Genomic DNA, 26,646 nt, shown 5'->3' with positions numbered 1-26,646 from the left:
TCCCAATTTGGCTTTTGGTTCACCGGTTGGCTAATATAAAGCCATTCATATAGATTCAGATCCTTCAGACCCTTTTTCGGACTCAAATACTGAGGCCGACGTAATTTAGAATTGAATAATTTGAAAAAAAAAAAAAAAAATCTCATGTACAACGTGCACCTTTGTGGGGTCGTTATTATACTGGCCAGCTCACCCGCCGTGCTAGTGAGGCTAAGCGGTATAGAAAATGGATGGATCATGCTCACAGGAAAAATATTCACACTCTACTTCAGTAGCTACTAAAGACTCTGGTGAATGTAGACGTAAAATAAATGCATTTTTCAAAAAGACTTAGGCACAAAAGTAAATCATTTTTTTAAAGTCTATTATATACAATGTATACAATAGACACTGTGATAACTTGGCACAACGAAAAATCTCCTGTGTGCAAAATAAAACTTAAATAGAAGTCGTAATGAGAAAAATAAAAAAATCATATGGTCATATGTCGCTGTTTTAGAACGAGATAGCGCTTACTCTACTTTTATGCCATCGAAGCAAAGAACTTCTCTTAGCTTTAGCTAACATTGTGATTGTTGTGCTGAGCAATAAATTGCTCATTTTAACAACTGAAAAAAAACACCTTACTTACATGTTTTTTTGTTTTTTCATATTTGACTGAGAATTTTTGAAAGCCAAAAGCTGGTGGTTTGTTGGCTGTCACCAAGTCATGACACATTCACTGTGAATCAATCCTGTAGCCAGAAAAATACAAACTCAAGTAACATAGAAATATCTGAAAAGTCTAATTAAGTACAGGAAGAAAGTATTTACACAGTACAGTAGACTGTCATACCAGAGGTAGAACTTCTCCCTGCTTCCGTTTCTAAGAATCATGGGAAATGTAGTCAGACCAAACCCGAGCTGAGAATTTCAGGCGTTGCTTTTCCAATGTTACAATGTGGGACCGAGAGGTTATGTTGTTGCCAATGTAGTAACCCCGGAAACTAATTGCCGCGGGGTGTAAGTGCCGCGACACTACTTGCTTATTTTCATTTAAAGACACAAAGAACCCATGTTTGTGTTTTTTGATTTTCAGTTTTATAAACAAGGTTTTGCAACAAAAAAAAAATATATATATATATATATATATATATATTTTTTTTTATAAATTAAAAAAATAAAAAGGTGCTGGCATTCAACGATCAATAACTGCGTGGAGAAGCAAAACAAAGTGCGTACGGCACTTGACTCGATTTTTTTTTAATTTATTTATTTTTTTTGTTCAATAATGGTGAGTGCATTGACTGGTTTAGGGCTGTTGAATTGTCAACCGAGATAGCGTTGAGCATTAGCTTAAGTAAACACACAACCACCGGTCACAGGAATGACTAGCGATTAAATTTGTCATAAATACTGTAGCTCCTGGTCAGAATTTATTGTATATTTGATTTCCAACAAAATTGTAGCATGCCCGTTTTCAATTTTTGAAAATCTGGTCACTCTGGCTGAATTCATATTCCACAAACGCGATTATTAATCAAAATGTCATGTTTAGACGCATAAAACATTTATTGAAAAGAAAATGATTGAGTTGACTTCCACTTTAAGGGGCTCCAATTATAATGGCTAACATATTTCCTTCAACATTAAATAACTTTGTGGCCTTTTTCACAGACAGTCTGCACACAGCATGCTTCGTGCCTCCGCTTCGGAGGAGACAAGTTGAGGAAGTTTGCGCGGATTTGATTTGAGAGGGCATGGCAGTGATATCCGGTCCCGGATTAACATGATGCCTTCACGTGAACACGCACAACTTTTTTATTTATTTATTTATTTATTTATTTATTTTTATTTCATCAATCAATCCACTTGACCACATGTATGCTGAACAGTGCATGGAGAGTAATCCATACGGATCACGGCTCAAAGTGGCTAGTTGGAGTTGCGGCGTCACTTAGCCACAGCTGAAATTCGCCCACATTTGGCGTGTTGGCGGGTGTTCATGTCAAGCCCTGGTGCCAAAAACGTGCAGTAGTTAAGATACTTCAGCTTTTTAGCCACCACAATCAATTGCCGTGTTTCAACTAGTGGGCCTGCTGGGAACATACTCTTGAAAAAAAAAAATCTTTTGGTTGACTTCCGCTCTGATGGGTTAAACAAACTGTCAACGTCGATGACAAGCTCTTCTTTGATTCACAATTTACAGCCTTGGGGTTGGAGACGCTGGTGAGCGATGTCAGCCACCCTGTGATTAACACTTGTATGACTTATTTCAAGGGCACATTTTTATTAATCAGAAAACATTTTTATTTTCAAAAATGACGCCGAATGTGCCAGTTACCCATCAATGTACTCGATGTTTAGAATTTTGTTTTAAACGAGTAGCGCTATCACACACGAGTGCAGTTGTTGTAGCGAGAACGAAGAGCGTACTGATATATGGACCTCAAGCTAGATGTTAAGGATATCTGTGACGTTTGGGCGTTTATTTGATATCAAACTTAAAGAGGAAGTCAACCCAAACATTTTCTTTACAAGAATATGTTCTTATGCAGGCCCTAGTGACTAGTCCGTCTTTTTAGCTATCTCAGGGGGCGGCCATTTTGTCACTTGTGTCGACGGAAAATTACATCCCAGTTGCTCAGGGCTCAGGTAACGACCAATCATAGCTCAGCTTCAGAAAACAGGTAAGCTGTGATTGGTCGTTACCTGAGCCCTGAGCAACTGTGATGTCATTTTCTGTCGACAGAAGTGACAAAATGGCCGCCCCCTGAGATGGCTAAAAACGAGTGGATTTTGCTGCTGCTTAACTCATATTTCATATTAACCCTAATGCCTTTTTTTCATCTACTGGGCCTGCATAGAACATATTCTTGAAAAAAATATGTTTAGGTTGATTTCCCTCCCATTTAAGGAGGACAACATGACAATTACTTTCCCCACAGATGATCAGATGTGATTTTTGTCCTCCTCAGGTGGGCGGTATTAAAGACAAAGTGCTGGCAGCCCACAGGGCGGGGGTCAAGCGAGTCATTGTGCCCGAACGGAACGAGAAGGACCTGGAGGAGCTTCCGGCGAAGGTGCGAGACGACCTGGACTTCGTCGCCGCCGCCGACCTGGACCAGGTGCTGAACGCGGCTTTTGACGGAGGCTTTCCCGGGACAGGTCGCGTGCACGAACGCCCTCAGCTCAGCAGCAAGCTGTAACGCAGCACATTGAACAGGTTTGGGCCTCCACAGCATGCGTCCTGTCGGACTTGATATAAACCCATCTGTTTTCTGTTCTCCTTATCCTGTTCAGGATCAGGAGGAGCTGTGTTCACTCTGAATTGGTCGCCAATCAGTCACACACTCGCACTCTCTGCATCACCGAGTGGGAACCGCAGCCTCGCTGCCTTGCGCGCAAGTCGGACGAGTGAACTCTCTTCGACGAGTCCGCTAGTTTTGATCGGGACGATAATCGGATGCACTTTAAATGGTGGCTTGCCCTCTGTATAAAAAGATCTTGAAAAGTTTCAAAATGATTAACAAATACCTTGATCTCAAGTTTATACTACAAAAGCCTGGAATTTGAGCAGGGCTGACTAGGTTTTTCTTATTCAGTCGTGGCTACCATGAGTGAAACACACACACACACACACACACACAGTCAAATGTAAACCACCTGTACTTATATAGGTTGTCTTTATGAGACATCCATCAAAGAGCATTTTTCCGCTTAACACAAGGCCAAATAAGCATGAACACTTGCGTAGTGGTGTCAGGCACACCTGCAACATTTTAAAAGCATTCATTTTATTGGCCACTTCAGAGTTCTCTTCGGGGTCACGGGGAGGTTGGGGTCTGTTTCAACTGATTTGGACTGCTCGGTGAGACCGCAGTCATTTCTTGTTCCTTTTGCTCGTGTTCTTTCAAACACATTGAATAGCAATAGCAAACAATCACAGATGTTTACGTTTTTTTTTTTTGTTGTTGTGCCATTTAGGCCACAGCCGGCTAGCTAGCAGGAAGCTTCGGCCGGCTACTATTGCGGCTAAACACATTGCCGACTCACTCCCGAGTCACTCGTCATCGCCTCCGCTGTGGCAAATAAGCTACACTTCTGACAAGGAACGTTCTCACAAATGGGCTGCGAGTGGTAATCAACTGCAAAACCAATTTGTAAGCTGTCAGGAGACTCAACGCTCTCCCTGCTCTGCTCTCAATTATTGTTCTGCCAGCACCTGACCCGCCACCATCCGCTCCCCACTTGAACAGAAGACGGAAAAGCCATGCTAAGTGCTAAGCTAACATAATAATAATAGCGGGTAGTTTAATAAGTGTCTGGAGATGAAATTTTCTAAATAATGCTACACGCATAGCTGTACATGACTGGAAATTAATTATGTTACGTTACGGCGTACGTCAGCCAAGAGGAGTGACCCAGAAGATTGAAAATTATGAATATAGTTTATTGGATATGTATAATATCACTAACGTGATATGTTTTCACAATACAGTCCTGAGTTTGAAGTTTGAACTGAAATGTAGATTTGTGTGTGAAACTGCACCACTGAAAATGTTTCCAGATGAGAAAATACAGTTTGCTGCTATTCACAATGTGATATAAGAAATTTGAAAAAAAATATTGATTAAAAAGGAAACCAATCTTTCATTCTGTATATTGTCATATTTTCTTTTTAATAAACATCTTAGCTTCCCTGCAATTGACCTGCCAAAAATTCTCAAAATTGGAAATTGCTCTTCAAATTAAATCATTGATTTAAAAAAATGCTCCTTAAAGGAAAAAAGTATTTTTGAGCCTGTTTTTTTTTTCAGAATCCCAACCAGAATTCTGCTTCCCAGTTCTTGTGCAAACCGAAATTAAGTTGCCATGACAAAACTGAATGTATCTTCTTTTTCTTTTATTTTCTTCTTTCTTTCTTTACCTTTTTCCTTCTCCTTTTCCTCCTTTTTTCTTTTTCTACTTATTGTTGTTCTATCTTTTAGCGGTTAGAAAATAACCTTTAATGCATTACTGCCACCTGAAGTGTGAAGCTGCAAAATATCGTATCACAACCTCCTAACCCTACTCTTTCCAAAAATAAAAAATAGCTCATTAATTAGTTGTTGCCCTACAACCTTGCTAACTCATGATTCTCTCTTTTGGGGCATACTGCCACCTACTGTACATGTAATGTCAATGCAGGCTACTCAAGTAAGACGACCTAGTCTGTCTCATACCAAACACACGCGAGACTGGCGGGTCGAGTTTCCGTCTCTCGTCAGCAAAAAGGGGCGTCCGTCAGTGATGGACTGTGAGATCCGTTGGGACTTCACCAGGTTAGTGATGATTACACCGATGGGCAAAAATCGTCTGTGCGTCAGCAAAACAGGCGTCCGTCACTGTGACGGAATGCCCACCTCCGAATGACAGCATGATAAATTTGTGATAAGATTTGTAATTGAGCTTGATTTTGTGGTGGTTTTTTTTTTTGTTTATGCAGATCTAATAGTATCAACTTGACGGATGCTTTGTTTGGTAACTCAAGCAAGGTGTTTTCTCATTTTCTAAAAAAAAAAGTAGTGATTTGAGACGCGAGGATTCCACCCGACAGCGACAATATGGAGAAAGGGCCGGACTAGCAAAACGCATCTGGTTTTAATTCCAACTTGACTTGAAAAAGTAATACCTCAACTTTTCTTTCCTTGTAAAACTGTGTCTTTATCATCTATTCCCGGGGTGACCACACTTTTTCAGCCTGAGAGCTACTTATGACATGACCGAGTCACAATGATCTACCACCTAAATATACTGAGAATTATTTTTATATGTACGGTATATGCTGGTGTACCTTGCATGACTGCATCAACCTATAGAGCACAATACAACAAAAAAATGTTTTGTAATTACCTTACTCTGATGATTTGCACTGAATGGAATCAGCCAGGGACGCATAGTCCGGACGGTAGCTGCTGACAGCTGCCACAAGCAGATTTGCAGCAACAACCCGCCCATCCGCTCCATTCGGCGCGTATAAAACAAGTCAACATTTTGCACACTATGCTAATGCTATCAATATTGCTGTCTGTAAAATTCAAGAACTGTTAAAAAAAAAAAAAAGCCGTTGAGTGAACAGGACGCTGTGTGTGACGTAGTATGCCCGAGGCTGCCTCCCTGCCGCGAGGCGGAATGGCTAAAAAGTGACTCGCTTATACGCGCCGAGTGGAGCGAACGGGCGGATTTCCGGTGCTTCGCTCCGCGTCCCGCCGCTTCAAACGCATCATTCGCGCCACCCTGCACGTAACCGCGCCGGCCGGCGCGAACTACATTGACTCCCAATTGAAACGCACTGCCAGAAACGCTCCCAACGCAGTTAGTGTGAACGTAGCAATTATAGTATTAGGTAGTGAGGACAGATGATAGATAGGCGTTCATCAGCCAATGACCCCACGGATTCACCTGAAGCTTTGATCTGGTTTTGGGCAGTAAAGTCACTTTTTGGGGCCATTTGCAGTCAGCTTTTGTGTTCCGTTATCAGAAACAGAGGAAGAGTGTAAGTTTATCTTGAACTCAGACATCTTCCCACGTTTACGAGGCACGTATCCTAAAAAGGGTTCCCTGTGGCACTGTGCGTGTATGTGTAATGGACACTAAGCAGAACAGACTGCTGGTTGTGATCGGGTGATGTCTTTGTTTTTAGGCTTGGTGAGCCCCTTGTCTTAGCAGTATGTGGCTCTGTATCATACGGTGGTTGTGAAAGTCCTGTTCCAAGAAATGGAACCAATTTCGAGACTGTATCCTATGCCATTGCTCTGTATAATATGGTCCAGCAAGCATTTACATTCAAGACTGCTACATTGTTTCGATGTATTAATTTAGCTATTCCCCAATTGGTTCGTGTACTGTATTTACTGTATTCATTGTGTTAATTTATCTCAATAAATAATTGGTGAATTTATTGTAAAATGCGAGAACAAAGAGATTTTCAAAAGCCCTATTTTGAAACCCTAGTTGCAAGCCCTAATCTGAAACCATAACTCTGGTTTAAAGCCCTACTTTGAAACCCAATTGAAATTGTCAATAATTGTCCAAAAACCATTGAGTCCTCAAAATGTAGTCTGATTAAAATAGCAAATGGCGTTATTTTGTGAAACTCAAAAGTCTACACTTGAGTCAACCTTGAATGCATCTAATCAATTAAGTTAAATTGTATGCTGTTATTTTGTATTATGCCTCCAAATGTAGTCCATTATATTTTCTTTTGTTTTATAATTTTTGAAATATGTTTTGTGCAATCCCCGTGGCCTCCCAGAGTGCCTGCAAAGAAACAATTTTGTTGTACGGAGGAAACATTTCATAAAGTAAAATATGGTTTGCTCCAGGGTTCAATTTTAGGCCCCTTATTGTTCAGATTACACAATTTATGGCTCCCTCTCGGCGGTGTCATCTGGGCTGCGGCTGTCTGTGGTCTCATGGTGTTGCACTGCTGCAATCTCGGCTCCGTCTGAAGTTTCTTTAACCTCCTAAAACCCGGATTCTTCCATGGCTTGCGTTTTTAATTTCTCTTGGTTATTTGGGCTCCTTGGAACCGAATGACTATAAATACAAAGGATTATCTTTTCACATGATGTCGTTTCTGAGAAAAAGGATGTGCACATATGTGGACATTCGTTTTATATTTCCATGGAATAAATAAAGTCACGGTTGAGTCGTCAAATACAAAAGTCTGTATTTGGTGTATTTTCCGTGTAAGAGTTTTTCGTTGTCGTGCTGACCCGAGAAGATCGTAGCCGCTTCAACATGAAATTCAAGGAACTGCATGATATTCTTCTTTGAAGTGCCAAATACGCCGAGGTCTTTGCGATACAGTAACCAGCTGTTGGCTGAAGCCAGATCGGTAAAAGGCATCAGCATCTGCAGTGGTCATTTCCTTGAAGGGCCATTCATGCGATAGTAACTCATCACTCTATCAACAAGGTCAACTCCACCCATCTCGGAGTTGTATTCACGGATGGTACTTGGTCGTGAAATGGTCACATATTGCTTTGTTTTTTTGTGTTTTTTTTGGTCCCATCTCTGGCAGGTGTCTTCTGGCTCTCTAGCACGAACAGCAGACATCATCAAAACCGGTTTATTGTCGTACCACTTTCTCAACGCAAATCTTTCCACCCTCAGTGGTAACTTGCACAGAGGTACCTCTTCCATCTTTTTTTTTTGTAAGCAGGTTTGTCTGCACTGCTGCAGCGACCCGGTTCTTCATAACTGTACTTCATATCTGTTTCTTCATATTGTTCAACACCTTGAATGGATGTGAAAAAACGGTCGCAAATATAGGCGACTTTTGTATTAGGACGCAGAGTTTGAGACGGACGATCAATCTCCAAGCGTGCCAAACCTAGATTCCCAGGTTCTTCAACCTGCTCATGGACTGCGTGTGCACCTTGGTAAATGTGAAAATCCAGCACCATACCTTCAAACTGTGGAATAGGGTCCTCACACCCACTACTGTCTTCATCACTGCTGCTTGGCTCCTTTCGTGGGGGCTGATAATCGGTATCCCCCCGCAGAATCATCAATGTCTGACAAATCCTCCACCTCTGACTCCTCTCCACCAATTAACCCCAGCAACTCCAGCACTTGTGATACAGAATAATTGCTATGAGGGGGAAAACATTAGAAAAATCTAATAAAAAAAAAAAAAATCGATGTAGAATTATTTATACTATTATCTTCTTGTAATGTAGGAAACAATTTTTTTTTCTATCAAAATGATCCCCAAATACAATTTCAAAAGTAACCCCCTCTGTCCACATTTGTGGACATGTTCATCAAACATGAATTGTCTTTCTGTCCACATAAGTGTACATCATATATACCGGCCTGGTAAATCATTACAGTTGCTAACTTTTATCAAATTTGACTTTAGTCACGAACATTGAGCACTTATATACATATCTGAACAAGAATCAGCCATGAAATTAGAGTAATAAAGGGATGATTTTTAACGTACATTTTATGTATGAAAATCGATAGACAAATAGAGTTTGATTGATTGATGAGTGTGCCCCTACGTTAATATGATGAATCTCAAGACCCAGGTCATTTGTCCATCCGTCCCAATTTTATTGTATATCGTCGCTGTCCTCTGAAAAACACTTCTGTCCAATTTTGGGGGAAAAAAAAGAAAATCACTTTAACGCGATGTCAGTAACGCGGAAACACCATTCACGTAAAAAATAAGAAAATTGAAAAAAATGGACACAAGTGTTTTTCACAGGACACAAACAATTGACAAAAGGCTTTCTATTCTATTCACGTCCACTAGGCAGCATGAGTGTGTCGGGATTTTTACACTTTGAGTAACAACTTCACTCTGTCTGGATTGGAACAAGAATAAAGCTCCACTTTGGACATTTGTTGTCAGCAGACTGAAATGGAGATTAAACTACAAGACTGTCCTCCTGTGGCTGAAAGAGGGGAAAACATTACCAAGGAAATGACTAAATTTAAGAATCATAGGACTAGAATGGATGTAAGTCAGTGTTGTGGGACAACTGTTACGATGTTTTGATCGCGCTTGTCCTGATTGGGAGGGGGAGGGGGCGGGGTCATAGGTGTGATTTGGTGGCCACGCCCTGGACTGGTCACCAGCCGATTGCAGGACAAAACACGGACGATTTGGAGCGAGTCCTTAACAGTAGTGATACCACCGCAAGTCGTGCAGAAAGAAAACATTTTAAACAGGCGGACACCTTGTATGAAAAAGATAAATTTATTTAATGACATGTTAAAACAGAAAAAGGTCAAAGGAGGGTCCAGTTGAGGGAGAGCAGCAAGATGATGGCGACTCCACATAAAGAAAAACGCTCACATTTATTAACAAAAAAAAAAAGAAGAAAGAAGACTTACCACAAGAGGACATACGGACAAATAGATGACGGGAAGAAAAAAAAACAAAAAAAAAAAACAATCCAACCAGGCCGAGCGGGAGGAGGAGAGGGAGGGAATACAACTTGCTTCAAACTACATAAAACACTGTTTAGCCACAAGTTTAACAACCGCCTGCTGTTTTTTTTTTGGAAAGTCATCTGACAAAATCATCTCCGTGTAATAATTGTAGCATCCGAGTCACTGAGAAGAGAAGAGACGGTGGCGATAAGCAGGCCAATTGGTCAACCTAACCTCTCTTTCGAGAGACCGAGCAAATCCCACAAAGAAAATTCGACCGAACTCAAATGCTGTGATTTCATCTCGACAAACACGACCCGCGTTATCGTTTCTCGCTCACTCAAGTGCCAATAAGGCCACACACACACGTGTTGGATGAACCGTTGCGATCATTTTTAGGGGTGGAAAAATCCATCTGAGAGCCATCGCACGGATGCGAGGAGAGAGTGTTGTAACATCGATTAAAAAAAAAAAAAACAACAAAAAAAAACAATCAACTCAGGTGATGAAACGCGTGTCCATTGCACAGTCGTCAGGAATCGGCGCAGGGAAGGATGTCCCGAGTTCCGGGGCTTGGGAGTCCGCGACAGAACCGGGAGCTACATAACACGGTGGCACGTCTGCACCCGCAGAACCGCAGCTGTCAGTCGGAAGAGGGGGTTCCCGGGAGGGAGGGGAGGGGAGGTGGGGGGGGGGGGGGGTCCGTTCACATGAGGCTAGATAGCTTGCAAACTGCCTAGCATGGATCATGGCGTCCGTGTTAGCAGGTAGCGCGTGTGTGTGTGTGTGTGTGTGTGTATGCGGTGGAGCTGAGCGACTGGTGCGGGCGGAGACTAAACCAAGAACGGAGACGACTGGCGGATAACGAACGCCTTGACGACTCAACCAGGTGAGACGCACCTCCACACTCCCCCCCCCCCCCCGTCCTCGTGTTCGCCCCGCCCGCCTCCGCCTCCGCTCCCTCGCGGCTGCCCGACGCGGCAGTCCCGATTCCACATCCATAGTGTCTTCAAAAAGTCCGGCGTCGACGGGGGGCCGAGCCGATTCCAACCCCCGCCTCCGAGCCGGCCGACCGGCGCATCCGACGACCGGCGCCTAAACCCCGCCCCCCCTAGCCCTCCCCCAAACCCCCCCCCCCCCCCCGTGGTTTATCGGCGGTGAGTTCTTAGCACATGGAGATGGTCACGTTGATGCCTAGGTTGCCGTTCTCGGCGAAGAGCTGCGCGATGGACGTGTCGAACACCAGACAATCGCTGTTCATGATGGCGGTGGCGATGCCCTCGTGGATGGAGCGCGGCGTGGCCTCCCAGGTCAGGCGGCGCCGGTGGCCGTTGAGCTCCAGCCGGTACGCAAAGTTCTCCGCTTGCTTGCGAGTCCCAATGAGCTGCACGATGGCAAAGAACTGTTGGTGGCCGTCGTACTTCTCCTGCTTCTCCAGCACCAGCATGAAGTGGAAGCCGAAACACGACTGCATCATCACCCAGTCCACTGCGCCGGGCAGGTTGATGTCCGTGGCCAAAAACACAATGTCCTCGCCCTGGAAAAGACCGTTTTTACTCCAGCATTCAATTGGAAAAATGATATCATATAAAAAGGTAGTGCTGTCAAGCGATTCATTTTTTTTTTTTAACAAATTCGTCGCAACATTTTCCATAATTGATCGCGATTAATCGTATTTTTCAACAATTTTTTCGCGGAGCTTGGAACCGATATTTACTTGAGTCAAATCTTGGAATTAATGTGGAAAAATATAAAAGTATATTTCGAGTCGGAGATTGCTCAAAATTTGGCTGCACGGTGAGCAGGTCGGCCGCCACAGGAAGTCAATAAAAACGAGTTAACTGCATTTACTGGCTTATAAAATGTAAATTAATCTCCATAGTTAACGCTAACTTTAACAGCCCTAATAAAATGATATATTTTTTTTTATTATACATAAATATATATATGTATGTATATATATATATATATATATATATGTATGTGTATATATATATATATATATATATATATATATATATATATATATATATATATATAATTAAAAAAAAATATATTTTTTTATATATAAATTATATATATAAAATATATATATATATAATATAAATTTTATATATATATAATAAAAAAATATATATAATTTTATTAGGGCTGTTAAAGTTAGCGTTAACTATGGAGATTAAAATGATATATTTTTTTTAATTATATATAAATATATATATGTATATATATATATATATATATATATATATATAATAAAAAAATATATAATTTTTTTATATATAAATTATATATATAAAATATATATATATATATAATATAAATTTTATATATATATAATAAAAAAATATATATAATTTTATTAGGGCTGTTAAAGTTAGCGTTAACTATGGAGATTAAAAGGGCTGTTAAAGTTAGCGTTAACTATGGAGATTAATTTACATTTTATAAGCCATATATATATATATATATATATATATGCACATATACGTTTACCCTTTTTTATTTCCCCTTACAAATGATTAAATAAGTGCTTCCTCTTGTAAAAACAGCCCTTGAGTCAAAAGAAGCACAGTAGAGTGGAACCTCGATTTAAAAGCGCCGGAACCAATGGAGTCCAGCTGTAAGAGACGGAAAGCAGTGTCCAGTGCCCTCAAAACGCCCCTTTGCACAGTAGCTGTCCAAGTCTGTTAGTTCCAGAAACGGCCGCAATGGACTACGCGCAGCAGCTCAAGACGTATTTCCGAATTTCCGGTGCAAAGATTGGGAGGTGTACCAGCTTCCCATTTCCGTTTATTCTGATCTACCGGGAAGCCATTTGGAAGAAAAATAACCTTCTTTGAAGGGGTGTTAACGTGGTTTTTTTTTTTTGGAAGGGGTAAATTCAATAGCTCCGAGCTGGTGCTTTAGCAAGGTGGAAATATTATTACTCGTCTTTATGTTTCTATTTTGTTGCACCACTGAATGTGGCAAAGGCTTTCTATTCTATTTTGTTGTTGGTTTGCGCTCTGTCAACAAAGTTGAGCATGTCAAAATAAGCCATGCAAGTACGGTGAAACAGAAAATGTCTCATTAAATCAGCCTTGATCGCTTCGCCGACTTTTTGCGTGATTGTTTCAAGCGTTTCAAGTCCTAGTTTGGAAAAAAAAAAAAAAACACAGCATGACCTTTCATTACATTATGTATCAAGCCTGAGCCGTCCAAAGTGAAATAGAAAAGACTCTTAGAGAGCTCAGCGTATTCTCTTAACGCCGCGGCGCGCTACGTGTACTTTGATTTTGCATATTTGGCATCCTCTAAACGGCTGTTGGATGCTAAACTTTTGTTGAAGCGTGGCATTAAAAAGGTTGACAAAAGCGCCCCCGTGTGGCCAATGTGCTCAGTGTCTGCGGCTCAGACCAGACCTGCAGCGTGGTGATGGACTTGTGCTGGTGCATCAAGTGAGGCATGACGGCATCCAGGGAGCCCTGCCACTTGCAGGAGGCGCCGGGGCACGGGCACGAGTACGGCCGGAACTCGCACAGCTCCTCGTGCTCCGTCTTGTCGGTGTGCGGCAGCGTGACTTCGCAGCCCGACGAGGCGTATTTGCACGGGAAGAGCACCGAGTTGGCCACCTTCTCCATGGCCAGATTCCTGATGGAGCCCAGCGGCCCCCGGCAGGTGGGGCAGCAGGTGAGCTTGGGCCGACAGTTGGAGCATACCTGGGAAAGGCGGGCGCAAAAAAAAAACAAAAAACAAAAATCACGCCGGAGGAAAGGGAAGATTTTGAACACCAAAAATTGGACAAAGTCGACCGCCGCCCGCGTTTGGAATATCAATTCGCATCCGCATAGCAACGGTACACTTTGGAATCTCTAGCCAGGAAGTTTTTGTGGACACTTTCCTCTGCTTTGTGTTACATCTTGGATCACGAAGAGACAAATGTTTAACGGTCCTGCCAACAACAACTCATTTCACTTGGCAGTCACTTATAATTGTTTTTTTTTTTTTTTTTTTAATATATCCGCCTGACGGGTCAACAGGAAGAATTGTTGGAATTTCTTATTAGTGCGCTAGTTCTTGATCAAACGCAGCATTTCAGCGAACCCTCAGTAAAGGGTTTGTTGCCGCAGCAGCTTTCCATTTCCCTGCCAATATTTTCATTTTGTTTTATGGCCCCGATCGCAAACTGGCAGGCGCCTCGCGCGCCGTTTATAAAGCAACAGATTGGAGCGCAGAGACGAATATTGCCGTTTTATGGGTTATTGGACAGCAATATCGTGAGGGGTTGTCAAGACCGAAAATTTTGAAAGAACAGAGAGGGGCGAATATGTTATGAATCAATTAAGTGTGAATTTGATTTAGGATTATGTCGAAGCTACTTTGTGGTCCCGAAAAAACTAATCTGGTAGCGGAATACCACCAGATTTGTGTGCAATTAATTGGAATGCAATTACAAATACGATTAGTACTCTCCACGATTATAAAATTGGTGTAATCGTTAAAAAAGATTATTCATATGTATTTTTAACCGATGCACGTTTCGGTAACACAAGGGAAAAAAATCATACTTGAATTTACATTTGCCTCTTTTTTTTAATTTGACAACTTATTTTATAAATTTTGTTTGGTCCAACAGAAACTTTTACATGTATTTCTCTTCATATTTTTTTACATTCAAACTAGGGCTGGGCGATATGACTGAAAAGTATATCACAATATAAGTGTTTCATATTGGTCGATATCGATAGATATTTAATTTTTATAAATTTTTTTTTTAACTATTGAAAATAATGACCCGAAGAAAAATATATTCAGGTTATTTTATTTTTCCCCCCCATAATCGAGCAGCTCTAGTCCAAGGAAGCAAAACGGTTTGCAATATGCATGTTGCGATCACATACCAGGTGTCCCGACTGGCACTGAAGGATGGGGGGCAGGACATAGTCGAAGCACACCGGGCACTCAAACAGGCTGGCCAGGTCACTGTTGGAGGCGGTGGTCCCTGACAGGGTGGGCACGCGCTGGGAGGCAGGGCACTTGGATGTTCCCGTGGGCAGCGCGGTGGCAGTCTGGCGACTCATTTCTGACGAAATCCAAAATAAAACACAAGCAGAGGGAGATGGGCCATGAATGAAAGACGGGACAGGGCCACGGCGGGGAGTTTTCCTGTCGTTGCAAGCCCAAATTGTTTTTTCCGTCGTAGGTCCAAACTACCTGACAATAAAGTCATTCATTTTTGAGTGCACAAAACAGAATTACGATACATGCCGAGTTGCACTCCACTCAAACGGGCTGCATGATATTGGAAATAAAAGCGATATGTGGTACTAGTGTTGATTATTGCATAGGGATGTAACGATTCACTCAAGCCCCGATTCGATTCGATTTTCTGTTCCCGATTTTCCTTTTTTTTTTTAATTGCTACCATGCTTGTCTCTGTGCACTGGTGTGGTTCTGCAGAACATCCACAAACGCAATACGCAATGATGTTTGGCGCAAAAGCATCATTTGATCGACACATTCAAAATGCGCTATGCATGTAGAATGAAAAAAACGTTTCAAGACATCACTTCCTAGATGAATTTAATCGACTCGATTTTCAATTCATCGGGGCAAATCGATTAATTGATTCATTCATTGATTTTTAAATCGATTTTCGATTAATCGTTAATCCCTATTATTGCATGATTGATATTTCTGTGATATTTAACAAGACCCTAAAGAAATTATATTTTTATAATCGAATGAAAGAAATACTTTTTTCACGTGGCAAAATAAGAAATTGCAACATACGCTTATCTAATTGATTTATTAATTATAATAACTTTGAATTTTAACTCAAAATTTTGAAGGTTATTTCGTGTTAGTAATGTCCATAGGTACTGTTCTATTATTGACTCGTGATGCCCATTCAATGTTGCGTCTAATTGGTCAAAGTCCGATAAAAACAAACAATTCCATATGAAAGTATTCATTTATCGCCCATCTTTGCCATTATCGCGATGACGATATTTCTTCGATTTATTGTTCAGCTCCAGTGAAACTTAAATCAGCAAGATTCACGGAGAGGTTCAAATTCCAGATGTTTGTGACAAAGACATGAGACCAAGAGTGAGCATTTGAGAAAAAAAAAAAAAAAGCAGCTTTTTGAGAAGGGTGTAGGGTGGCGGGGATTTTTGTGTGTATTTTTCTTTTTTTACATTACAAAAACTTGGCATGTGAACAATTTTGTGGAGACTGTAGCGTCCACTGCCGCTTTGTTTTTTTTGGGTTTTTTTTACATCCAGGCTGCTCACAGCATCTGTATGTGCAAGGTTAACGCTTCTACATCTTGCTCGCTCATTTGTACGCACATCTGCGGCAATGGGGATAATTCCTTAGTGACTATTTATAGCACTTTTTAGCTGGCAAGCATACCAGCAGCAGCAGCAGCAGCAGCAGCAGCAGTGACACAAGCCAGAGCAGCGGGCCGAAATTAGCACAGGCCACTGAGATAGTCCAAGGCCAGGGTCAAAGTCAGACTCGGTTAGCATGCGCAAATGATATAACCAGTCAAGGCAGGTCCTTGCAGGCAATGACTCAGTTGCCTAATCCATTTTAAGGACAACGCTAAACCACATCAAGGAGGAGAGTGGCACCGAGGACGATGCATACATTCAGTTCGCCGATTTTTGAGGCCGATGCTGATTTTTGGCAGGAAAAAAAAAAACAATAATTTGATTACCGATCGATCTGCCGATTCATTTAAAAAATATACACAAAATAGTTTGGTGGGTTTTTTTTTTGGTCATGTTTGCTTTTCCTGATATTGTGAACGGTTTCACACCGACTGGCCTTGTCCTCCTCACGTTGGGTTCAAAGGCTAACGTAAGAAGATAATCATGACAGTGAACATTAGGTGAGCTATTTAACCAAGCGATCCCGTGGGTGAGCACATTTATATTATATGTGACGCTGACCGTATGACTGAAAGGGAAAGTCAACCCAAACTTTTTTTTTCCCAGAATATGTTCCCGGCACTCTGATTAATATTGTGTTTGTGGAATATAAATTTAGCAGCAAAATCCACCCGTTTTTAAACCTCTCAGGGGGCGGCCATTTTGTCACTTCTGTCGACTAAAGATGACGTCACAATTACTCAGGGCTCAGGTAACGGCCAATCACGGCTCACCTGTTTTGTGACGCTGAGCCATGATTGGTCGTTATCTGAGCCCCGAGCAACTTCGATGCCATCTTCAGTCGACAGAAGTGACAAAATGGCCTCCCACTGAGCTAGCCAGAAACGGGTGGATTTTTCATATTCCACAAATGTAATATTAATCGGAATGCCGTGTTTAGACTAGTGGGCCTGCATAGAACATATTCTGGAAAAAAAAAATCTTTGGGTTGACGTCCACTTTAAAAGGCAACCAACAAGCTGTGACTCGACGACAACGGGTTGCCGGATTCCCTTTTATTTCTTTACTTTGCTTTTAAATGTTAAACGTTTTTTTTTGTTTTTTTTAAATTATGTGAAGCACACTGAGTTACATTGCGTATGAAATGCGCATCATAAAATAAAGCTCGGTTACCTTCTAAAAGTTCACTCGAGGAAAAAAAAAAAAAAAATGTAGTAAGAATAAAACTCACCTTCGTCCATAAGATTTCCAAAAAAGGCTTTCGTCTTCTCTTGAAATGGGGGGGGACCTCTGAAAAGAAAGAAATAGCGACATGCAGAATTAGTGTTGATTGACACATCCCGCTAAATCAATTGGCTACAAATGAATGAAACAAATGAAAGTGTTTGGAATGAGCACAATGAGTGGCATTGTGCACAGTAGCCACTAGATTCTAATTTCCTGTCTCAGGCAATCAAGGACATGATACAATGTGATGGGCCATCTTGAAACTACTTTTATTCAAAACATCTATTAAAAAAAAAAAACAAAAAAAAACACCAAGTCTGCCTATAAAATGAAACAGCGGCATATTATCCAACAATCATTTGTCGAAAACTATTTGATGCGGTCAAAGCAAGTGTGTGTGTGTATATATATATAAATAAAATGGCTGATGCAATATGCAAAAATATTGCAAAGATATGAAAAAAAAAATTTTTTTCGATAGCTACTAAAAATGGCATTTCAATAGGTACATGTTAAATATCGCAATAATATCGACATGGCTATAGTCGGCATCCACATCGCCATGTTTTTCCAAAATTGGGATTTGAATGAAAATTGGTGCACTTGCTAATCGCGATGGCAAAACCACAAAATCTTACGTTTGACATCGATTGGAGCAGGAGCCCACGGCCCGCCAAATTTGGACGTTTTGGTCGAAAAGGGGCGTGGCCGCCATCCTTTGAACCCTTAAACTGTATCTGAGGAGCTACAGGGTCAATCTTCACAAAAGGGTAGCAGTGTAACGAACATCGTTTAACCGATACAATACGCATCGATAAAAGGCCTGACGATTCAACACAAAGAGACATCTCGCTTTTTGGGAACGATAAAGGCAATTTCGATAGGGTAACAATGTAAACCTCTACTAATAAAAGGTGACTCCAAATAAAGACAATAGAATGCTGCTTCATTCGATTTGACTTTAAAACCAACTCAGCTTTACTGATTCCCAAATGTAAACAGAGCAAGCTTGTTCTCTTAAGAGCTACAAAAGCTTCCCTCCAATTGGAAAAAACGGAAAACACAGACTTGGCCACGTGGTGTTCCAGAGGGGTGGGGGGTAGCTTTGGGAGGGGGGGGGGGGTGGGGGGGTTGTAGTTGGTAAGAGGAGGAGGAGGAGGGAAAGTCCCAAACTGTCTGACTTCCACGCACTCCCGCTCCTGGAGTGCGGTAGGTGTCACTGCGGGTTGCGGAGCTGAGCTGAGCCGGTGTCCAATGTCAGCACTAACAGCGTATGCTCACACTGACTCCCCCCCCCCACCCCCACAACCCCCTCCCGTTCTCCATCTACACGCTAGCCAAACCAAGAACTCCGTTTCCACTTGCTTCTCCTTTTTTTTTTTTTTTTCCTCCACGCACCTACTCACGGAAGTAGCCGTGTTTTCGGCGGCACAATAATTCTTCTGCCACGGTGGACCAAGTTTTTTTTTTTTTTTTTTTTCTCTCTGTGCCACCCCCCCCCCCCCGCCCGCCACTCCCTCTGCCCAACTGAATGCGCAGGGCTCAGATTTCACACTCGCAAAGGCTCTACCACCAAGCTGCCCGGTCTGACACCAATAGCGCCTTTTCTATTCACAGTGTAGTGCTGAACGCAAACAGCCTGAACAGTACACGTGGCCTCCAGCTTTGAACGACAGCATCGCCGGCCAAAACTAACGCTCGCCCCAAAATGCGCGTCGGCGGCATTTTTCGGACGATACGTTTTCTCCAGACGTTGCAACTTTTACGTTAGTGCCACGGTTGGATCGCGTGCCGATTGATTAGTCATGCCTGGAGAGTGAGAGGCAACGGTAACGCGAAAAAAAAGCTGCCGCGTTGAGCTGAGCGGCGTTCGATTGCTCGGATGCCACATGAGTGTCGCGACAGAGCGACACTAACGGCAATATTTCTCTCTACGTTCTAAAAAGTCGTCAAAAATATCAATATAAACACTATAGCGTCATATGGCATAATGGCCATTTTTAGATCGCCGTGGTATAATCGTAAGAGAACACAAGTGTGGTGCATGACTGGCTGTGAAAAAACTTCGACGAATATCTTCACCCCCTCCCCCAGTTAGAAACGAGATAGGAGAGGTAAAAAAGTGCACAATCGTGTTTGATTAGCCTAAATAAATGGAAAAATCAATTGGGAGTCGTTTCTCCTAAACAGAACCGTTGAGGGTGGAGCTTATGGATACTCCGGTCTTTACCTTTAACTGCCATTGACGAATTTATTTGTCTTTTCACAGTCCAGCCATTCAATCCCGGGAACGTATTTATATTTTTCTTTTTTTTTTTCATTTTTCTTTTTTTCCAAACGTTAGGGTAAAAGAGGGTTTGAAAATGTATGCAGTGAAAAACCTAAAAAAAAAATAATAATAAATATGAGCGCGCGTCGCAGCTGACACAAATCACGCAGGCGTCGTCAAACTAAAGCGCTGGTCAAACAACAGCAATCGCGTTTCATCAAGACACTTTCAGCCATGAGCTGGATCCAATTCGGAGAGAAAAGATGAATGGAAGAACGGGGAAGAATGAGAACAAAGCCGGCCATCAATAGGGCACAGGAGGTCATTAGAACAGGCTCTGTTGGGACATCTGAGTACCTCGTGCGCAGCAGCTGCGCATGCACGTGATCATTCATTCAGTCATTCATTCACTACTGCGAGAACCACATTCACACAATGTCCGTCGTGAAGCGGCCGCAAGATCGCCAACGGGCTCAAAAACGTCAAACGTTCCTCCTCATATTGCACTCGCCGCGGACATGTGGTTTCTTGCACTAGTCGCGAACCGTGTCCTGGTTTTCCCTCCACACACACACGCTACAAGTTTCCCTTGCTCGCCGCGTGTGTGACGGCTCACTGACGACTCCGGTGAGGTTTGCCGCAAAAGCTTCGAGTCGCTGTCGTGCACTTTAGAACGTTGTCATACCGTCAAGGGGGGGTGCGCTTTGGCACGGACACACTTGAACATGAATGCAATGATGGAATGTAGCCAGTCAAAGGAGCGCCGGAAAAGAAAACAGAGTAATATCCTGTCATCCATCCATTTTCCGAAGCGCTTAATCACTATTAGCCGTTAGCTTAGCCATAGCTCGGCTCGGCCGACCCGCTTTTATTCACGTTGCCTCCGCCGCCTACCAGACCCTGACGATAATCCACGGCTGGTAGCGCCATCACGTCTGGGATGTTGGGAAGTTGCGAGAATTTTTACCCCAAGTTTCAATATTTACAATAAATTTTGTTTTTTTTTTTTTAGAGTCGAGGAGACTTCGGCTGGCTGTACATGTACTACCCTTTTTTTTTTTTTTTTTTCCCGGTCGCCGCATCGTGAAATTTGGGTGACTGTGCGTCCAATTGAGCCTAGTTCAAATAAACCTATTTGGGAAAATTAAAGTCATTTTGAAAAAATGACTCACTGTTACTTGTGATGTCGCATTCCAGCGCCGCCATATTACCGCCTAGTTCCATTTGAAACGTTTTATTAAAATGTATTATAGGTTGTGTTTAAAGGTCCATGTCAGAGTTTCTGTTATCAGTGTCATTTACTTTTTATTTGTATTGAAAGGGGGAAAAAAAAAAAAATCGAAATTGGATTTTAGGGGTGGGGGAAATCAGGGATTCTATTTTGAGGCCATATTACCTAGTCCAACTGTGATTGGCTAAAGCGTTTAAAATGGCGGTTCTTGGGGTTATTGCGCAAATGTATAGGTTTCACATAACGTTTGTAAACAATGAACGGCAAAGAGGACTACCAGTACTTTCTCCCCAACAAACCTAGTTTGTCAGAGGAGATAAATCCTGATGAGCCCAAATCATTTTGTGAGGAAAAAAGGCATGCACTTCTGTTGAGGTCAAACGTTCCGAAGGTGGCGAGTGTTGCCGTACAGTGAAAATGAAAAATGCTTTAAAAAGCAGTAATGGTTGTCTTACATTTCAAATTTCATGTACTATACAGATTATCAATTCAGCAAATTAATCAATAAGTAATCAATAAGTACACAATGTGCCTGTTTCTTTTAAGGCATTTATGCTGGCATCAAGTACATAAAAAAGTAATTATTGATGGCAAACAAACTTCTATTGCTTAAACTATTCACTGTAAAATATTTTGCAAGTCGAGTCACTGTCAATCGTTAAAAACTATGATACAGCAATTTTGATTTTGCTGTAAATTTGAATCACACTCCCGCTACTTTCTAGGCAACACACCACACCTGGAGTTATGTCATGATGTTGTGTTTTAATATTATTCAAGGTTCAAATAACTGTGTTCGCTGCAGCGTGTGGTGTGCTGCAGTGACTTTTCGGCACGAGACGTTGCTTTTCATCTCTTCTTGTCATCGTTTCTTTTTTTCATTTGGGAAAATACAGTGGAGATGGATGAGACAACACCCGCGGCCCCCCCATTGTTTCAGCTTGTTAGCGTGTCTCCAACTGATGCAGACAAATAATAAATCAATTGTGAAATATGGAGGTTAACGTTTGCAATGAACTCGCTTCTGCAGCAATGGAAGAATGTCATCACAACAAGAAACGCCAAGTGTACAGTACGTACTGCGTTACCATTTGATTGTTTGATAATGGCAGCACAGTAAAGTATTTTTCATACAAATATTTGCTGAAATATGACAAATGTTTTTCCCCCCCATATAATTTACTGTAATCAGGTCTTTTACTACATTTGCACAGTCTAGGACACATCCGGACAGATGTAAAAATGTGGGTTTTGTTATCGCAATAGAGACATAAGTGTGTGGTAAGCCACTGCAAAGATGTCAATTTTGATCAAATCCATTATCGTTGGACACCCTGAAAACAAATCTCTACTTCAGTCAGAAGAAAATATTTGACAGTTTTAACTTACATTCACTCACTCACTCACTGCCAATGACATTTTTTTTTTTGTATTTTAAGAACGCAGACATTCAATCCCAGCTATGTATTTACATATATCTAAAAGGTGGTCAAAGGAGGGTCTGAATATATTTTAATTGGAAACAGCTGCAACAACAAAAAAAATGGCTGCATTAATAACATTGTGCTGCCTTAAGAAATCGCACAAGTGACAGGTATAGCAACAAAAAAAAAAAGTGTGCCACCGCAAGAATAAAAACTGCAACAAATCATTGTTAAGGCACGTTTTGTAACATGTTGTGCTTCTACTTACACACACACAAAACGCACACTTCGAGCAGTGTTGAAGCGCTACTGTTGATGCTTGACTCAGTGAGTGTTGTTATGGCAACAGGCTACTCAGCTGATCACGAACAGTTATTCGTGAGCCCGATGAAGAGAGGCTCGAGGTGCGGTGTGAGAGTGCATCGTCTTTCCTTGATTAAATGGAAGCAATAACGATGTAATCACTTTAACAAATTTCAGCACCATACAGAAGCTTGACAATGAGATCCAACTTGAGCCCGTACAACAGTTTGTTGCCCGTAATGTGGCCGATACGTGAACTAAACCTTCGCTTAGACAGGAGCATTAATCCCCACGAGCAGACTCTTAATGACAAAATGCAGCCGACAAATGTAGCTGCCCGTGCTAGTTCATTACAAGTAAACAGGTGTACATGTTACCACCAGGTCTACTTACAGTACCCGATTAAAAAGATAAGATAATGTTGCAAGGATGGAGACGTTTCAATTACATTTTATGCTCAATGCTGACATCCAAGCCTCCACTTGAAGCCAGGTCACTCACTGGCAACCACAACCGAGTCAGTGTTGATCTTTTCCTCTCTCGGCCACAGAACCGTCTCTTAACTAACAGACGTGCTAAAGAACACATTTACGTTGAGCCAAGCGGAGTCAATCAGACACGATGTGCTTTTCGAGGAAAACAGCGGCGTATTCCTTGCTGGCTTGTGTTACACACACACACGCAAGGCCTTGTCGTGACGGAGAGCGGCAGCCTTAGCATGTACGCTCACGAAATCGATCTTTTATTTTATTTTATTTTTTAATCTTAGCGAGCCTACGACCAAGCAAACAAACGAAAACGTGTCCACTTCCTAGAAGTAACGCGTTGGTCTGACCGCAACAGTTAAAAGGGTTATTTAACAAGTGAAGCCCGCACACAAGTTAGCAACAGGGCTAGCTAATGTTAGCCCCACGCTAATGCAAGGGAAGCTAACGCTGTTGTTTTGACCACAGCACACTCGCTCCAAACCTCCTCTCGCCATTAATAGCGCGAGCCAGCTTACCTCGGACGAAATATCCTTGACTTCGCCGCGGATAAAACGACGTATACGCCGACAGTGGGCCGACAGCGGCTCAATGTAGTCCGTGTTTCCTTGGTTAGCTGCAGGAACACACATTCGCAAACGCTCGTGAAGCAGAGGCGAGACGCCAGGCGCTAAATAGTAGCAAACGAGCAGCGAGCGGTTCGGGCTCGCGCACGGTTGTTGAAGTTTGCCTCGGGAGCGCGCCCCTCGCTCGCCGTCGGCCCGCAAGCTCTCAGTCGCAGTGACCAGCTCTAAACTCACCAGATGTGGGACAGGGAGTGTGCTTGTGGGGGGACAATGTTGTGGGACGCAGCTGACAATCGCGGTGGACACCGAAAATGCATATAGCACCGCTTGCCAACTGTTCAGTAACATACAAGTGCAAGAAAATAACAACTAAAGATATACACATAAAAACACAGAACACAGAATTGCAATATCCGCATTTACAGAAATGCGACACAATGTGCTGGTAAAGAGGTCTATCTTGGAGACATTAATTAGCAATATGAGCTCACTATAAAGTTCTGTAATGAGTCAGTCTCATCATATCTTGAGGTATATGAACTTTAGCAATAGTCAGACTCACACGATAGAACCTTGAACCTTGTCAAATCTCAAGTCAACATATAGAGCATTAAAGTGCAGTAACAAAGACAATCCTTCTAACAAAGCCAGGCTACTACAACTACTGCAATTTATTTTCAAATTAGACAGCCACAGGATAAAACAAAAATAAAACAAGAAGTATAAAACAAAACTAGTCAACTACATTACATTCAGTTGTAAACAAACGTGTCTGCCATAGCAGCACCGTGCACTTCCAGAACCAAGGAAAGCACTGATGAAACACTTTAGATTCTGTCCATCACAACTCAAGTCTTTCAATTTTCTCCATAACAGCAACAGCAGCCATTTGCAATATCGGACTCCAGTCCGGAAATATAGCTGGTGAGAGCTTATTACCACAATCCTCTGACCTGTACGACTGGGAGTGTTCAACAGTGTGGTAAAGACTAGTTACTACCTTGTGGTTTTAGTCGGAATGTATCAATAGAACGTGAAGCCTCATTTTGAGTTGCACGCTTTTTGTGAGTCTCGCATTATTTTGGGCGTTTGACATCGTATTCACCTTCACTTTTAACAAAGAAGACACTGACAAAAGTTCACAGAAAGCTTTATCTGACTCGTCTTTCACTGGCTTCACCCACGGATAATGAGTTACCCCAGACCTTGTTGTAACTGCATTTCCCTTTCTCTGCAGTCTTTTTACTTACCTCAGAGTCCTCCATTTTCATTAATTCATCACACATTTCTGTAACGCGTCGCTAAAACGCTTGCTATCGCCGTGTGCTTCGCTGTTTGTTTTTGGTGGGCGTATCTTTAAACAACATTGACTTCCCTGCATGTGCGCCCGGCTGTTTGATTGACAGCATACCCCTGCCTCTCACAGTCCCGCACACAGACAGTCAGCACGCGCTCTGTGGACCTACTTCAAAATAAAAGCTTTTGATGCTCATGTGAAGTGCGCATCCCGGCTCACCTGTTTTCTGAAACTGAGCTATGATTGGTCGTTACAAAATGTCCGCCCCCATAGATGGCTAAAAACGAGTGGATTTTGTTGCGTAACTCATATTCCACAAACACAATATTAATCAGAATGCTGTGTTTCAACTAGTGGGCCTGCACAGAACATATTCTTAAAAATATATGTATGTTTGGGTTGACTTCTTCTTTAAAGGCACATGTTTGGAAATAGACCAATAAAAAAATTACAGTGGACACCTGCATATTTGCGGTTCGGTATTCGCAGATTCATACGTTCAATGATTGTTTTTGGAACTTAATTTCATGGTAATTTTAATGAGCCTCAATTGTTCACGGTCCCGAGTTCACATGTTTGGTTGTCAGCCACTCCAGAGGAAATTAAAAATGACATTTTCTGTTTTATCTCCCCTTTTATAGCATTTTCTTATCCTCGATCTATCCATTTTCTAATGCTGCTGTCCTTATTTGAATCGCGCGTGAACTAGTAGCCATACCTACCAAGACTGAATTTGGGAGAGCGGTAGGGTGCACTTTGGACTGGTCACCAGTCAATAGCAGGGTAGATTCGGACAATCTATGGAGAATTTTGACGATTCTTTCAACCTAATAGGGGTGTTTTTGCCAGAGAAGAACATGCAAATTCCACAAAGGTACAACCTCCAATAGCACATTTTACACCTTTTGTATGAAATAGACTTTTTCTAAAATAATAATAATAATAAAATTCTATTTCTCTAGGGAACAGACTGAAAGATGGTGATGAAAATGTGCTGAATTTAGTAACAGTAACTAAGAAGACAGGTCAGTACTTGTGTTGCACTGCAGGTAATGAATCGAAATTAAATGAGTGTTCTTACACACAAAATGGAAGTACAGTCGTGGCAGCAGAAAGGAGAATGTGTGTCGCTCGGGGGCGAAAGGAAGTGGGGAAAACCAAAAACCCGAGCGTGTTAATCTGTTCTGGCATGCTGGAAATGGACTTTCTGCTTGGACAGAACACCACATATATTGTTTTAGACGGTTGTAATCCCCAAGAAAATGACGTAAAGAGTGGAGGAAAGCCACATGCAGGCAGAGGTTTTGAACACGATGCGTGTACGGAGTTACGCTTGTTACAAGAAACAAGAGGGAGAAAAGTGACTGAGAGGCAAGAGGGAGAAAGCTGACTGAGAGGCAACCGCTGTTCCCACTGCCATCAGCAAATTCCACGCATAACTCTCTGCTTGGCAGCAGACTCTCATCCAAGATGCGATACAAATTCCTCATTCGGGCTCACACGGGCTCCTTACAGAGGTTTGATGAGTTCCTTCTGGTCCAAATTATAGTTG

At 42.0% G+C, this 26,646-nt stretch overlaps 2 protein-coding genes across 6 annotated transcripts in view; one reads left to right on the top strand and one right to left on the bottom strand.

Moving 5' to 3' along the window:
• lonp2 (lon peptidase 2, peroxisomal) overlaps positions 1-4,635 on the top strand; it is a 33,284-nt gene extending 28,649 nt beyond the window's left edge. For 3 of the 4 annotated variants that reach the window (XM_086028534.1, XM_086028532.1, XM_086028535.1), the window contains 2 exons: positions 2,958-3,205; positions 3,283-4,635. In XM_086028534.1, the coding sequence (XP_085884660.1) occupies positions 2,958-3,188 (231 nt within the window). In that variant the 3' untranslated portion in view covers positions 3,189-3,205; positions 3,283-4,635. The remainder of the gene's footprint in view (positions 1-2,957; positions 3,206-3,282) is intronic. The other variant, XM_086028533.1, reaches the window with a different exon arrangement.
• A 5,082-nt stretch (positions 4,636-9,717) lies between these two features.
• siah1 (siah E3 ubiquitin protein ligase 1) lies at positions 9,718-24,045 on the bottom strand. Of its 2 annotated transcripts, none has more exons than XM_086029491.1 (5): positions 23,746-24,045; positions 17,524-17,580; positions 14,796-14,977; positions 13,317-13,613; positions 9,718-11,449 (listed from the first exon to the last, which is right to left on the bottom strand). In XM_086029491.1, the coding sequence occupies exons 1-5, from the start codon at positions 23,861-23,863 to the stop codon at positions 11,078-11,080; spliced, it is 1,026 nt and encodes a 341-aa protein (XP_085885617.1). In that variant the 5' UTR covers positions 23,864-24,045; the 3' UTR covers positions 9,718-11,077. The 2 variants fall into 2 exon arrangements, with proteins under 2 accessions (XP_085885617.1, XP_085885616.1); XM_086029490.1 differs by having other exon boundaries at positions 17,524-17,582; positions 23,750-23,834.
• Between the last annotated feature and the right edge of the window lie 2,601 nt (positions 24,046-26,646).

This window comes from Filicampus tigris, chromosome 4 (genome assembly GCF_054856515.1).
Source record: "Filicampus tigris isolate MCC_2025a chromosome 4, RoL_Ftig_1.0, whole genome shotgun sequence".
Taxonomy (NCBI): Eukaryota; Metazoa; Chordata; class Actinopteri; order Syngnathiformes; family Syngnathidae; genus Filicampus; species Filicampus tigris.
The sequence above is the reverse complement of the archived record's forward strand: the minus strand, read 5'-3'. Positions and strand labels throughout refer to the sequence as shown.

What these genes read in the sequence shown, in the direction of transcription:
- siah1 (XM_086029491.1), bottom strand. Translation starts at nt 23,863, where the DNA reads ATGTGTGTTCCTGCAGCTAACCAAGGAAACACGGACTACATTGAGCCG. An exon ending in TGGAAATCTTATGGACGAAG is followed by an intron (nt 14,978 to 17,523) that starts GTGAGTTTTATT and finishes GGATTTCGTCAG; the next exon opens with AAATGAGTCGCCAGACTGCC. An exon ending in AGTCCATCACCACGCTGCAG is followed by an intron (nt 11,450 to 13,316) that starts GTCTGGTCTGAG and finishes GGTCTTTTCCAG; the next exon opens with GGCGAGGACATTGTGTTTTT.